This window comes from Physeter macrocephalus, chromosome 9 (assembly GCF_002837175.3).
Source record: "Physeter macrocephalus isolate SW-GA chromosome 9, ASM283717v5, whole genome shotgun sequence".
Taxonomy (NCBI): Eukaryota; Metazoa; Chordata; class Mammalia; order Artiodactyla; family Physeteridae; genus Physeter; species Physeter macrocephalus.
Genome location: NC_041222.1, coordinates 29,179,362 through 29,195,296, shown reverse-complemented (window position 1 = coordinate 29,195,296; position 15,935 = coordinate 29,179,362). Strand labels below are relative to the sequence as shown.

The 15,935-nt window shown below is 38.0% G+C and overlaps 1 protein-coding gene and 1 long non-coding RNA gene across 7 annotated transcripts in view; one reads left to right on the top strand and one right to left on the bottom strand.

Annotated features, from left to right (window-relative positions):
- The window catches only part of LOC114486868 (uncharacterized), a 108,669-nt gene that overhangs the window by 55,778 nt on the left and 36,956 nt on the right, over positions 1-15,935 (bottom strand). The gene's annotated exons all lie outside the window — the stretch shown is intronic.
- The window catches only part of LOC102993308 (phospholipid-transporting ATPase FetA-like), a 99,144-nt gene that overhangs the window by 52,088 nt on the left and 31,121 nt on the right, over positions 1-15,935 (top strand). For 3 of the 4 annotated variants that reach the window (XM_055087101.1, XM_055087102.1, XM_028493835.1), the window contains exons 7-13: positions 2,057-2,129; positions 2,494-2,564; positions 3,567-3,649; positions 4,381-4,539; positions 6,104-6,192; positions 13,236-13,432; positions 15,547-15,755. In XM_055087101.1, the coding sequence (XP_054943076.1) occupies positions 2,057-2,129; positions 2,494-2,564; positions 3,567-3,649; positions 4,381-4,539; positions 6,104-6,192; positions 13,236-13,432; positions 15,547-15,755 (881 nt within the window). Of the gene's footprint in view, positions 1-1,998; positions 2,130-2,493; positions 2,565-3,566; positions 3,650-4,380; positions 4,540-6,103; positions 6,193-13,235; positions 13,433-15,546; positions 15,756-15,935 lie in introns of all 4 variants that reach the window. The other variant, XM_055087103.1, reaches the window with a different exon arrangement.

Below are 15,935 nucleotides of genomic sequence, written 5' to 3'. Positions count from 1 at the left end.
GTGACCAGGGTTTGCAGAATCATGATTGCAAAGAAGCACAAATCTGAAGGAATTCAAGATTGAGGTCCAGTTTTTTTTCATGGTGGCCTTACAGAATACCCAGGAGCTATATTTTAAAAACATATTTTTAAAATTGAAGTATAGTTGATGTTCAACATTATACAAGTTACAGGTGTACAATACAGTGATTCACAATTTTTAAAGGTTATACTCCATTTATAGTTATTATAAAATATTGTCTATATTCCCCATGTTGTACAATATATCCTTGTAGCTTATTTTATACGTAATAGTTTGTACCTCTTAATCCCCTACCCCTATATTGCCTCTCCCCAGTGGTAACCACTAGTTTGTTCTTTATATGTGTGTCTGTTTCTTTTTTTTTATATTCACTAGTTTGTTGTATTTTTTAGATTCCATATATAAGTGATATCATACAGTATTTGTCTTTCTCTGTCTGTTTTATTTCACTTAGCATAATACCCTCCAAGTCCATCCTTGTTGCAAATGACAAAATTTTCATTCTTTTTTATGGCTGAATAGTATTTCATTGTATATACACCAGCAGCTATAGTTTTAATCATATGATTCTATTATGTGACATGCTTGGGCATCTAATTCTGTTATTTATTGTGTCTGCTGATTCTTACTCATGGTGTATTATTTACCTAAGTGTTTTGGTCTGTTGAAGCCTCTCATAAGATACCACCAAAAAAGTCAGTTGTGATTAAAAAGAAAATTAAAAAAGAAAGGAAGGAAGGTAATAGATATAGAAAGAAAAGATAAAGCTGAGTGTATAAGAAATTTGCAAGGCTAGGGAGTTACCAAATGAATTTAGTCAAATGAACTTCCCAAGGAGCTTGAGCACTTAGATTTTATAAGATTATTAGAGAAGAATTTGTCATAGAGTGGTTTTAGAGTAGGAGTTCACAAGCAGGGCCCTAGTGGTTAAACTTTGTAAGCCAGTGAATGTCTGACTAATTTAACACTTGAGGTGAGCTGTCTATGTTCCAAAAAGTGGCTTTCTTTTTCTAGAGCACATGACTGAGCAGAGCTACTATTGAAAAACATTTGTTTTTCAAGTTGTGATTTCTGTCACTTTAATGTCTCAGTAATTCTGGCTACAAGCACATCTTTAGTTAAAAGCCACATTTTTTAGCTATCAAGAGGAATGAGCCACATCTTCTATAAGTGTTCTCCCAGATATATTATTAAATGAAAAATGCAAAGTGCAGAAAATTATGTATCTATTATGTAATTTTTAAATGTTTATCTTGTATGTGATTATATGGATTGATATTTTCTCTAAAGAAATGCAAAATTACTCACAGTGGCTACCTTGGGGGAAGCAAAACTAAAATCTGAGGAGAGAGAAGACTTTACTTTTTCCTTTTACATACTTCTTTTTTTTTTTTTTAATTTACTCTTGGCTGCATTGGGTCTTCGTTGCTGTGCATGGGCTTTCTCTAGTTGTGGCAAGCGGGGGCTACTCTTTGTTGTGGTGCGTGGGCTTCTAGTTGCAGTGGCTTCTCTTGTTGTGGAGCACGAGCTCTAGGCACGTAGGCTTCAGTAGTTGTGGCATGCGGGCTCAGCAGTTGTGGCTCGCGGGCGGGCTCTAGAGCGCAGGCTCAGTAGTTGTGGCTCACGGGCTTAGTTGCTCCGCAGCATGTGGGATCTTCCCGGACCAGGGCTCAAACCTGTGTCCCCTGCATTGGCAGGTGGATTCTTAACCACTGCGCCACCAGGGAAGTCCTTACATACTTCTTAATTATTTGAAATTTTTTTTACCATATGCATATATTGCTTTTACTTAAAAATTATGTGCATGCATGTCTACATATACCTTTATAGAGTTTTAGAAAACTCTTATATCCTTAAGTCAAGAGAAATGGGCCCCATTCTTGATTGTAGCAAGGAGTATCACAAACCCAGTTTGGTCCTCCTTTGAGCCTTGAGTTCATCTCAGCTTTTTTTTTTTCTTCTTGATTGTCAAAACAGGGCTATGGGGAAATTCTCAGAGCAGGCATGCAGGCATTCAAGGCTCACTTTCTTGCAGGATAGTGACAGACAAATGGATGAATGTCCAAGTGGGAGATATAATAAAACTAGAAAATAATCAGGTTGTCACGGTGAGTACCTCTTTGGGCCGGGGCTTTTTCTCTTTTGGCTTGAATAGGAACCCTTTTAGCAACTTCTGTGACCACTTCTTTTGGTGACCTTCACCTTCCTCACTTTGCTTCCAGAGATCAACATCTCCTGTGGTAAGAATTTGTTCTTGTCCATTTCTCACCATAGCTACAGGTAAAATATGACTAGTTTTTGGAGAGGGGGTGTGTGGTAGCAGTGATGGGTCCTAGACAAAGAAAGTAAACCAAATGTCTATAATAGTCTTAAGATGAACATCTGTTCCTGAGGTAATTGCTTTTGTCACACTGTAATGTTAAAAGTCTGCCTTCCTGCTTTCCTTATCTTCTCTGGCTTTTCTGACCACAGGCTGATGTACTATTACTCTCTAGCAGTGAGCCTTACAGTCTGACATATATAGAAACAGCAGAACTGGACGGGTGAGTGTTCCCCCCTGATAGTCCATTAAGACGGTTGAGCCAGCTTAGAGTGATTTCTCACTGAGGGAGAACATGATGCACAGAATGAAGTGCTAAAAGAGGCTACAAATATCTAGATAAGATAAGAGGCCAGACTCTTGGGACCTCAAGTCTAAGGCTGCGCTCTTGACAGCAATAATTTAGCATCCACTGGTACAGAATCTGGGCAAATAAACTCCGTATTCTCCATCTCTAAACTGGAGACATTCTGTCTGACTATATTCAGTAATGCTGAGTGGTAGGAAAGATGTTAACAGAAAGAACTGTAAAATTTCAGAATATAGTTCCAAAGTTTCCAGGGGGGAAAATGAATATGGAGGTAATTATGTACTGATAAACCATGTTCTAGAAAGGATTTAAGGTAGAAACTCATTAACGTGCAAAAGCTAAGATCTTCGGAGTATAGAGGCCATCTTCAGAGAGCTTGTCCTGTGGAATTTTGTATCGATCTGCATCCTTACAACTATTCCTCTTGGTGCCCACAAACTTTTTGAAATGTGGCTTTTTTTTAACTTCTGTCTCTGCGCATTCTTGTATCAGCAAATGGTTAAGTGGGATCCCTTCATGGTTCCTGTAAATATTTATGAGATGAGGAGTATGTTTACTTGGAGGTATATGCACATTTTTACCAGGACCTGCTCCTTATTCTTGAAGGGAACAGGTACCCCCTCTGAGTTGTCTTGTGATGTTTCTTCAGCTTTTCTAGAGCATCTGACCAGCAAGATCTCATAGGTTGGTTAAAGTAGTTGATATGTGTTTCAGGGAGAGAGGGGAGCAAGTGGGCTAATACTCAGCTTCCCTGTAGAGCCATCCCACCTCAATACTTTTCTTGAGAGAGGACAACAGTGGGAGTGACTCACACGGCTCAAGCCTATAGCCCAAGCTCTATTGGCAACAACTGTTTTCTAAAGTAGGAGAAATTGGGCCTGTGCTGCTGTTATGTATGTGCATTCTTTACTCTAGTGAAACCAACTTGAAAGTGAAACAAGCCATCTCAGTTACCAGTGAGATGGAAGATAACCTGAAGCTGCTGTCTGCCTTTGATGGTGAGTTAGGAAATAGGTTTGCCAACCCAAATTTTTATTAGTAGATGTCTGGTTAAAGTGTGGTACATCCATACCGTGAATTCTATATAACTTATTAAAAACGATGTGCAAGTTGATATTTATTCACATGGAAAAATATTCACAACATATTAATAAGTGAAAAAAGATTGCAATACACTATGCATAGTATGTGTAACATAAACCTGTTTTTGGAAACATATGTATATTTATGAGTACATGTATAGAAAAAAACTTGGAAGGATGTGCTACAGAAGTTTAATAGTGCTAATTTCGAGGCAGTGGGTGAATTTTACTTTCTCCTTTCTCCTTTTAATGTTGTATATGTATTTACAATGGGCATATTGTACTTTACTAACCATGAAAAAGTCAAATTATTTCCATTTTGAAAAAAATACTAGGTTTGCGTTAAGTAGTTTTAAAATTTCTTCAGATTCAGCTCATTTGATCTAGAAGTACTGATGGTGATAGGTTATCATGTGGGTTGTTCTCTCTCTGGATGACCCATGTCACAGAATTACTCTTTGATGCCCAGAACGCTTTGTCTGCCTGGTGATAAATGGGCAGTGGCTGAGAAAGGATAGGCAAAAGATGTGTGTATATTTTGAAAAGGGGATGTTCTTTCCTCTTTTCTGTTAAGCCTCCTCTGTCTTGTTAGGAAAGAATTAAGATTACAGAGTCGGACTCTTATTCCTTCTTTTTTTTTTTTTCAGGGGAAGTGAGGTGTGAGTCTCCCAATAACAGGTTGGACAGGTTCACAGGAATACTGATTTATAAAGGACAAAATTACATCCTGGATCATGACAGGCTGATTCTCCGAGGCTGCATCATCAGGAATACAGATTGGTGCTATGGCTTGGTAATTTTTACTGGTACGTCTTCGTGGGGGCCACAGACCCCCAGCCTGCTGGATTCCATTAGTAGCCACGTAGTGGGTACTTAGTTTTCAGGATGCAGATATGGTGCTCAGATATGTACCAGAACACTATGGCTTTGAGACAGATAGAAAGGGAGGCAGGTAGATGGATAGATGGATGGATAATTTAAGAAAAAAATGACTTTTTTTCCAAGCAATGAGCTGCCAGCATATCAGCCCTGCCTTTGTTAGAGGAAGGCTTTGTGTCCCAAGACCACAGAGCATTCATAAGTCTTTCTAAACATATCTGGACACAAGAGAAGGTATACACATAGAAGTACACATAGTATTAGCATATGAAAGGGGAACATGTGAAAGGGGAGAGTGTACATGTGGATTGCTCCCATGAGGAAAAAATAAACACAGCGGTCATTATGTAGAATATAAAATACAATATGAAGTGTTCATGCCAGAGAAAAGGCACATGTGGCTCCTTAGCAGTGGCCCATCTTGAAATGGCATTTAGAACCATAATCCCTTATACTTATTGAGGGATTTTCTTGAGTTATAAGGTAGTGCTGGAAAATGGAGGAAGATTGTGTGCCACCCTGTGCCCTCGGTGACAGTGGGCATTGATGACAACAGCCACAGTAAGATAATAATTTCCAACTCTAGTCCCAGTGGCCATTAAAAGCTCTTTAGGGCTTCCCTGGTGGTGCAGTGGTTGAGGATCCATCTGCCAGTGCAGGGGACATGGGTTTGAGCCCTGGTCCAGGAAGATCCCACATGCCGCAGAGCAACTGGGCCCGTGCGCCACAACTACTGAGCCTGCACTCTAGAGCCCACGAGGCACAACTACTGAGCCCGCGTGCCTAGAGCCCGTGATCCTCAACGAGAGAAGCCCCTGCTCACCGCAACTAGAGAAAGCCCGTGCGCAGCAACGGAGACCCAATGTAGCCAAAAATAAATAAATAAATAAATAAATTTTTTAAAATGTTGGTTCCTATAGGAGCTCTTATTAAAAAAAAAAAGCTCTTTATTTCTACTTACGATCTGCCTTGTCATGAAGAAATGCAGAGTCTCTGTCTCTCAGCTCCAGAGAAATCTTAGCTCCCAAGCTTCCACCTCAAGAGAAATCACTGCCATTGCCTTTTCCTTTCTCCATTTCTTAATTAGAAACTTTAAATAGAGCCTGGTCCAGCAATGGGTTTCCTCAAAAGAAGGTGAAGTTCTCCTTATCAGAAAATCCCTTTTCTAAGCTAAATAAACCAGATGGTGATGAGAGAGAAGCTTGTGGCTCCTATTCTGACTTATCAATGAAAAACTAGACTAAGGTGCAGCAAAGAGAGGGAGGTGTCAAGCATTGATGCACTTTGCAGAAGTAGTTGGGATTATCCTTAGAAACAAATTTTCCATTCTTTGAGTTATTGGCACCAAGCATGAGCCTTTCTCCAGGACTTTATCCCCTAGCATTGGAAAGAGGTTTGATAAAATGACATAAAGGTACATTTTAACCCAATTTCAATCCTCTTGAGAATATTCAGTGATTCTAAGAGATGATGTCTCCCTGTTTCACTTAGGACCAGACACCAAATTAATGCAGAACAGTGGAAAGTCCACTTTTAAACGGACACACATAGACCATCTCATGAACGTCCTTGTGCTCTGGGTAAGTTAAAGACTTTTTTCTGTTTCTTTACAAATAGGCATACTTCCCTTCCTTCCACAGCAGTAGCTGGTATTTTCAAGTCAGAATTTCATTGTTTGAAAACCTCAAGCAGTTTTAGGACCCCACATACTAATGTCTGAAGCAGAAAAGAACAGAACTCATTGACAAGGGAGTCTCAAGTTTATACCTCTGTTGTGGAGGACAGTCATAACTTGTTGAAGCTTTGATACTTTGATTAGTGGTACCAGAATAGATTATGGACCCTGCTTTAGAAATTAAGACACTTTTTTTTCATAGCCAGTTTTACTCATGACCACTTTAATAAAACCTTACTTGGACTAATAGATCACCTTACTTAAACTGATGGTTTTCAAACTCTATTTCCTTAGAGGAGTCTAAGGTCTGCTGCAGGGGGAATAGAGAAGATCAAGAGTTTTGTTCGGCCTCTTCATTCTGAAGTTCCTGCTTGAAAAAGAGCAGCTTCACATTTATCTGTTCTGTAAGATCTCAGTTGGAAAATGAAGGATTCTGCTGCTAAGAAATGAAATTTGAAAAGCACTCAATATATATGATATAGCTTATATGTGGAGTCTTAAAAAAAGAGTACAAATGAACTTATTTACAAAACAGAGTCACAGATATAGAAAACAAACTTAGGGTTACCGGGGGTAAGGGGAGGAGGGATAAATTGGGAGATTGGGATTGACATACACACTCTCCTATATATAAAACAGATAACTAATAAGGACCTACTATATAGCACAGGGAACTCTACTCAATACTCTGTAATGGCCTATATGGGAAAAGAATCTAAAGAAGAGTGGATATATGTATATGTATAACTGATTCACTTTGCTGTATCCTGAAACTAACACAGCATTGTAAATCAACTATATTCCAATAAAAAATTTTTATAAGCACTCAATAGATAATAATCAGCTTTGAGAATAGAAGTTTAAATTGAAGACTAATTAATTTATTTCCATGCTATTATATACGGGTTGCCTTTATTCTTGTTAGATATAAACAGATTAATTTCTTCACTTATACAACTTCTCTGCATGACTGAGTGGTTCCAATGCTGCCTATACTTGATTCCATTACTTTTTATATTTTATTTTTACTCTATTGCTTAGAAAATAAAAGTGCCCTTTTTCTGTACATTTCTCATTAATATCTGAATTACAAATTGTGTGTTCTCTGTTATTTATTATGATAAATGTTACAGTTCTTTTCCTATATCCTTTGGATTTAATAAATGGGATTTTAGAAAATTAGGAAGATTCATTCAACAATAGCCAGGACATGGAAGCAACCTAAGTGTCCATCAACAGATGAATGGATAAAGAAGATGTGGCACATATACACAATGGAATATTACTCAGCCATAAAAAGGAACAAAACTGAGTTATTTGTAATGAGGTGGATGGACCTAGAGACTGTCATACAGAGTGAAGTAAGTCAGAAAGAGAAAAACAAATACCGTATGCTAACACATATATATGGAATCTAAAAAAAAAAGAAAAAGAAAATGGTCAGAAGAACCTAGAGGCAAGACGAGAATAAAGATGCAGCAGACCTACTAGAGAATGGACTTGAGGATATGGGGAGGGGGAAGGGTAAGCTGGGACAAAGTGAGAGAGATTCATTCAGCTTTGAAACCAGAAACTGTACTTGACATCTGTAGAGGGATTTTAACTTTTTTGAATATTTTCACATTCACTAACTGAAGCTTCACAACACATGAACAATAAGCAAGTCAGGAAGTATTTTCCCCACTAACAAATATGCAAATTGAGACACAGTAAAGATAAATATCATAAATAAAGTCCCACAGAAAAATAATGGCAAAGACTCATCTTCATCGAATCATATTTTTTATTGAAGTATAGTTGCTTTACAATGATGTGTTAATTACTGCTGTACAGCAAAGTGATTCAGTTATGCATATATATACATTCTTTTTTGGTATTCTTTTCCATTATGGTTTATCACAGGATATTGAATATAGTTCCCTGTGCTATGCAGTAGGACCTTGTTGTGCATCCATTCTATATAGAAAAGCTTACATCTGCTAACCCCAACCTCCCACTCCATCCCTCCCCCTTGGCAACCACCAGTCTGTTCTCTATGTCTGTGATTCTGTTTCTGTTTCATAGATAGGTACATTTGTGCCATATTTTAGATTCCACATATTATTGATATCTTATGATATTCATCTTTCTCTTTGACTTACTTCACTTAGTATGATAATCTCTAGTTGCATCCATGTTGCTGCAAATGGCATTATTTCGTTCTTTTTATGGCTGAGTAGTATTCCATTGTATATCCCCCATCTCTACAAATGACCCAATTTCGTTCTTTTTATGGCTGAGTAGTATTCCATTGTATATATGTACCACATCTTCTTTATCCATTCATCTGTCGATGGACATTTAAGTTGTTTCCATGTCTTGGCTATTGTGAATAGTGCTGCTATGAACATAGGCATGTATCTTTTTGAATTACATTTTTGTCTGGCTATATGCCTAGGAGTGGGATTGTTGGATCATATGGTAATTCTATTTTTAGTTTTCTGAGGAACCTCCATATTGTTTTCCACAGTGGCTGCACCAATTTACATTCCCACCAACAGTGCAGGAGGGTTCCCTTTTCTCCACACCCTTTCCAGCATTTGTTATTTGTAGACTTTTTTTTTTTTTAAAGAAGATGTTGGGGGTAGGAGTTTATTAATTAATTTAATTATTTTTGCTGTGTTGGGTCTTCATTTCTGTGCGAGGGCTTTCTCTAGTTGTGGCAAGCGGGGGCCACTCTTCATCGCGGTGCGCGGGCCTCTCTATTTTTGCTGTGTTGGGTCTTCGTTTCTTGTGAGGGCTTTCTCCAGTTGTGGCAAGCGGGGGCCACTCTTCATCGCGGTGCACAGGCCTCTCACTCTCGCAGCCTCTCCCATTGCAGAGCACGGGCTCCAGACGCACAGGCTCAGTAGTTGTGGCTCACGGGCCTAGTTGCTCCGCGGCATGTGGGATCCTCCCAGACCAGGGCTCGAACCCGTGTCCCCTGCATTAGCAGGCAGATTCTCAACCACTGCACCACCAGGGAAGCCCTGTAGACTTTTTGATAATGGCCATTCTGACCAGTGCGAGGTGGTACCTTATTGTAGTTTTGATTTGCATTTCTTTAGTAATTAGCAATGTTGAGCATCTTTTCATGTGCCTCTTGGCCATCTGTATGTCTTCTTTGGAGAAATGTCTATTTAGGTCTTCTGCCCATTTTTAGATAGGGTTTGTTTTTTTGTTGTTGGGTTGTATGAGCTGTTTGTGTATTTTGGAGATTAAGCCCTTGTCAGTCACATCATTTGCAAATATTTTCTCCCATTCAGTAGGTTGTCTTTTCATTTTGTTTATGGTTTCCTTTGCTGTACAAAAGCTTGTAAGTTTGATTAGGTCCCATTTGTTTATTTTTGTTTTTATTTCTACTGCCTTGGGAGACTGACCTAAGAAAACATTGGTATGATTTATGTCAGAGAATGTTTTGCCTATGTTCTCTTCTAGGAGTTTTATGATGTCATGTCTTATACTTAAGTCTTTAAGCCATTTTGAGCTTATTTTTGTGTATGGTGAGATCAAGTCATATTTATTGAGAATCTAGTATGTGCCTAGTATGTGCCAGGTGTTGTGAGGATCATAAGGATTTATAAGTCCTGGGTCCAGCTCTCAGGTATATATGTTCACTTTTGGGAGATGGGGCATCAATATGTGCCAGATGCTTTACATACATAATTTTATTAATAATCACATCTATCCATCTAGGCGTAACTTTTCAGAGTTAATGCTCTTTCTGCTATACTTGCTATTTCCCTGGGGAGACAAAATTGAAACACATGACAAATCTGTTTAACATGGCAGATTGACCACATGTGAAGAAATTATAAATTTTTTTAAAAGATCCTAAGAGCTTCCAGAGAGAAATAAAATGTCATATACAAGAATCAAGAATCAAAATAGTATTGGCCTTTTCAACAGCAAGAGCAGAAGGTAAACATCAACGCTTCAAACATCTGCCAGAAAATTATTTGCATCCTATAATTCTAAATCCATTGAAACTATCAATAAAATGCAAGTATAAAGAAATATCCATATGTGCAAAGACTCAAAAAAATTTACTTATCATGTATCCTCTCTTAGGAAGCTTCTAGTATATACTCAAGCAAAACAAGAGAATAAACCAAGAAAGATATGGAAGCCAGGAAACATGAGAACAGTGAAAGGAAGTCCTAGGATGGTGGCTGAATAGCAAGCCTAGAGAACACCAGAGCAGATTAAAGCAGAGGTATAGAGGGATCTGCAATGGGCATCTCCAAAGAGCATGCAGTCCTCTGCTCAAGTTCACACAAGATGGCTGCAGCAGAGAAGCAGTGTAAATGCCCAGAGCAGCTAAACTAGCAGAAGACCCCTGAGTAGACTTAAAAGTGGTTCACAATAACATCATACATGTCTTCTCTACAGGTATGTGGGCATATGATGCTGGTGGAATGTAAAATTGTACAGCCACTTTGGAAAGCATTTGGCAGTTTTTTGGAGAGCTGGGCATTTGTCTCAAATGACAGGATTTCCTTCTTTTCATGGCTGAATAATGTTCCATTGTAGTGTGTGTGTGTGTGTGTGTGTGTGTGTGTGTGTGTGTGTGTGACATTTTCTTTATCCATTCATCTGTTGATAGACACTTAGGTTATTTCCCTGTCTTGGCTATTGTAAATAATGCTGCAGTGAACATGGCGGTGGAGATATCTCTTTAAGAGAGTCATTTAATTTCCTTTGGACATATACCCAGAAGTGGATTATATAGTAGTTCTATTTTTAATTTTCTGAGGAACCTCCATGTTGTTTTCCAAAGTAGCTGTACCAATTTACATTCCCACCAAGAGTATCACATGATGATTAGTGATGTTGAGTATCTTTTCATGTACTTATCAGCCATTTGAATATCTTCCTTGGAAAAATGTCTGTTCAAGACCTTTTCCCATTTTTTAATTGAATTTTTTTTTTTTGCTATTGAGTTATTTCCTTATATATTTTAGATATTAACTCCTTATCAGATGTGTGGTTTGCAAATATCTTCTCCCATTCCACTGATTGCCTTTTTATCTCGTTGATTGTTTCTTCTGCTGTACAAAAGCTTTTTAGTTTGATGTAATCCCACTTGTTTATTTGTGCTTTTGTTGCTTGTGCTTTGGGTGTCATATCTATAAAGTCATTGCCAAGACTGCTGTCAAGGAACTTTTTCTCTATGTTTCTATGTCTTCTTCTAGGAGTTTTATGATTTCAGGTTTTACACTTAAGTCTTTAATTCATATCAAGTTAATTTTTGTGAGTGGTATAAGATAGCGGTCCAGTTTCATTCTTTTGCATGTGAATATCAAGTTTTCCCAACACCATTTGCCTCCTTTGTCAAATATTAGTTGACCATATATGCATGGGTTTATTTCTGGGCTCACACTTCTGTTGCATTGGTCTGTATGTCTGTTTTTATACCAGTACCATACTGTTTTGATTACTATAGCTTTGTAATATAGTTTGAAATCAGGAAATGAAATGCACCCACCTTGCTTCTTTCTCAAGACTGCTTTGGCTGTTTGAGGTCTTTCATGGTTCCATACAAGTTTTAGGATTTTTTTCTATTTCTATAAAAAATGCCATTGAAATCTTGATAGGGATTGCATTGACTCTATAGATAGCACGGGTAGTATAGACGTTTTAACAATGCTTAACTCTTCCAATCCATGAACATAAGATATCTTTCCATTTACTTGTCTTCTTCAGTTTCTTTCATTAATGTCTAAATCCCACTTTATTATGGTGTATGATCCTTTTAATATGCTGTTGAATTTGGTTTGCTATTGAGAAATTTTGCATTCATCAGGGGTATTGGCCTGTAGTTTTCTTTTCTTATAGTGTCCTTCTCTGGCTTTGGTACCAGAGTAATGCTGGCTTTGTAAAATGAGTTCAGGATTATTATCCCCTCTTCCCCAAACTTCTTTTCTAAACATAGTTCTCAAATCTGTCTTCTTTCTTTGCATCCTTTCCCCTCCATGCCCTTTTCTCTCAACCTAATGGCAAGAAAGTTGAGGTTATCTAGAACAATAATCTTGGTTCAGTAAAAAGGTGCCATCTTTAATCTGAACATTGCCTCCAGGCTGATTCATTTTATTCAGCTGAAAAGAATTATTGGGACTTGTTTGCTTAAGATCTCAATCTTGTCTCTTTTTTCCTCTTTGGTGTCTAAAAGTAATAGGCTTTTCCATTCCTTTGATGATCCAGATTTCACGCTATTCCTTTTCATTTCTGCTTAAAATTGGCCAGTTATTCCCTTATTTCAAGTCTTTCTTTTGTTAAAGTCAGCCAACACACACTAATATTCTAATTCTAACCATTTCCCTTAGAGCTGTAGGCTCAGTAGGCACATGGTCTGTCTTCCAGTTTTACCATATTCTTTACTGTAAACATGATTGCCATATTGTCAGCCTTTTATATCCATTTCCTTATCACCCACCCACCCCCAGCTGCTAAGCCAATGCCACACATTTTAGACTTTTTTTTAAAGCAGAACCTCACTTCAGTAATGGAGTAATTAAGAGATTGGGTTCTAGAACTAGTTCAAGACCTGTCTATCCTAGTTAGTAGCCAAATGACTTTAGGCAAAATACTTTTCCATTCTTAATATCAAGTTTCTTGTGTGTTATTAAAAGAAGGATATTATAAATATTAAGTTAAATAATACAGGTAGAGTACTTAGCACAATTATTGGCACTTAATTAATATTTACTATATTTTAGTTACTATTATCTCCTGTCAAAATCCCAAGGATGGCTCCTGCTGGGCTTTCTTTTCTGTCCTGTGTACTACTGCCTAGAGACTGTGAGTGTCAGGGCCCCCCTGCCCTCCAAGAAAAGAGAGAGGCTTTGTTGAGAGATAGGCTCCAAATGGTAGAACTGAAGCAGCACGTCTTGGATGAAATGTTAATTTAATTCTTTTTTTGATTTCTAGATTTTTCTGTTTTTAGGCAGCATGTGTTTTGTCCTAGCAGTTGGTCATTGCATTTGGGAAAACAAGAAAGGCTACTACTTCCAGGATTTTCTGCCATGGAAAGAATATGTCTCTTCATCAGCTGTCTCTGCCGTCCTTATATTCTGGTCCTACTTAATTATTCTCAACACCGTGGTGCCTATTTCCCTCTACGTCAGGTAGGCTTCTTTGACCACTGGGGGACAAGCTGACTTCATACTTCCTACTTAATTCCCCAGCTAGACTGTGAACTTTCAGAAAGCATAGATTCAGTGCTCTTTAACCCTTTACTTTGCACAGTGCCTGGTGCACAAAACACTCTGAGACATATCTAGAGACTGCATAAATGCTTTCTATATCCAGAATACCATCCTAGATACTATGTGGGTTATACAAAAGAAAATTATCCCTACCCTCAAATAGTTTATAATGTACATGACTAAATAAGACATATAAACACATGAAATAATTAGAAAAAAATGCACACAAATTTGGTGATGCTAAAGCACAATCTAGGCAGCCCCTAGTTTATCAGTGAGACAGATTCCAAACATTCATTTGTAAATCAGTTAATTCAGAACTCAGAATGCGTTTTCCCACAGAAACAATGTGGCAAATGGTAGATAGGTATAATTGTGACTTAAGTTCTGGTTCCTAAAAGTTGGAGAAGATGAAGGATGTTTCCTTCCCCTTTTCATGAGCACCCTGGACAAAAATTTGAAATATAGGTAAAATAAGTCTTTACTGTACTCTGATCTCCTTTTTCTATTTTCAACATTCCCTTTCACATACACACACACAAACACATTTTTTGCATCCTTCTTTTCAGGTTTCCTAAACCCTGCACTGTGGCATCCCAACCCCAAAAGCACCCAATATAACTAAATTATCTTACTAATTTAATAAATATTTATTGAACACCTACTATGTGCCAAGCACTATATTAGGTGCCAGAGAAAGAAACATGAATAATAAGACAACCGTTCCTCTAGATAAGCTTACAACATAGACATGGAAACAGATACTTAAGTAAATAATTAAGGTACAATATGAAGAATGATGTAATAGAAATGTATATGTGAATGCTATGGGAGCCTAGAAAAGGAATAGGTTGGTTCTGCCTATAGAGGTTTAGGATTTACAGAAAAAAGTCATAATGAAACTGATATTTGAGAAAAGAGTAGAATTTACCAAGCAGAAAATAGGAAAAGAATATTACAAGCAGAAAGACCAGTATGTACAAAGGTTTGGAGGTTTTTAAAAGCTTGATCTGGTCGTAGAACAGTGAGTAGCCTAAACTAAGGTGTTGGATGGTAATTTAGGATTAGATTCAGGAGAGCCTTGAATGCCAGGCCAAGGAGTTTGGGTTTTATCCTAAAAGCAGCAGAGATCTTTCTAAGGAAAGAAATAATATCATTAAATGTCTGGGTTTAGAGAGATTGCTATGGTGACTGGTATGGTGAAGGAAGGGAGAGGTCAAGACTCAACACATGAGGACTAATAAAGTCAATAATGTGGGCCTGAGCACCTCTTCCCTCACCTCAAACAAAAAATCCATGTTGCCCAATGCAGTTGTCTCAGACAGGGATTACTAATGAAGCAGTCTAAACTACCACAAACTAAATATGAATGGTGACAGGAAGGAAGCCACTTAAAAGTCTTCACTGTTTTAAAATGAAGATGCTTGTTAACCATAAGGAATCTATATGCATGTTATTTGGAACAGAAGTGGAATGTGACAAACACAATTGGGAAAACTCAGATAAAATGAAGAGGAGGCTATTCTAGGGAAAACTACCCCACAGGCCTAGAAATTTATCAGAGGGTCATCTTCTGTAAGCTGTTTCTGAGTCTCACAGATCTTTCCCTTCTGAAACAAAGAAGTGCTATTTCAAGTCTGAAGTTTCTCTCTCTTCCCCACCAATGAGTTTACATGACAGCAGCAATAACTCTCTGATTAAGCCTAGGCTACGTTTTATAAATTAGCTCTTAACTCTGGCAGGCCTTGCATTATTGCAGAATTTCAAAAATTTTGGAAGAAAGGCTGTAAAGGGAGTATGCCTCAGCAAAGTTGATCAGTATGTCTGGTAATCAAGTAAAGCCTTGAGTGATAATGGTCAAAGTCAGAATTACAATGGGTTGGCCAGTACAAAGGGTCCTTCAAGGTTGTAGTTTCCCAATGAAGATATTCTGATTTTCATTTCTACCACAGGACTGGTAGGAAGGAAGCCAGGATGATGAATTTGCTTGCCCTGCTTTGACCCAGGACCCTTATTTCTTGCTTTCTCCTTAGTGTTGAGATAATAAGATTGGGCAACAGTTTCTATATCAACTGGGATCGGAGGATGTTTTATGAACTAAAGAACACACCAGCACGGGCTTGTACCACCACCCTTAATGAGGAGCTCGGCCAGGTCAAATACGTGTTCTCTGACAAAACAGGGACCCTGACTCAGAACATCATGATTTTCAACAAGTGTTCTATTAACGGGAAATTCTATGGTATGCGTATTTTTCTGCTTTCCCTGAGTCTTGGGGAAATATTACTTTGCAGATTGTTCTCAGGAATGATCTATCTCTAAATCTATATGCCTCTAACATTTATTTCTTTCTTTTTTTTTTTTTTTTTTGTGGTATGCGGGTCTCCCTCTGTTGTTGCCTCTCCCGTCGTGGAGCACAGGC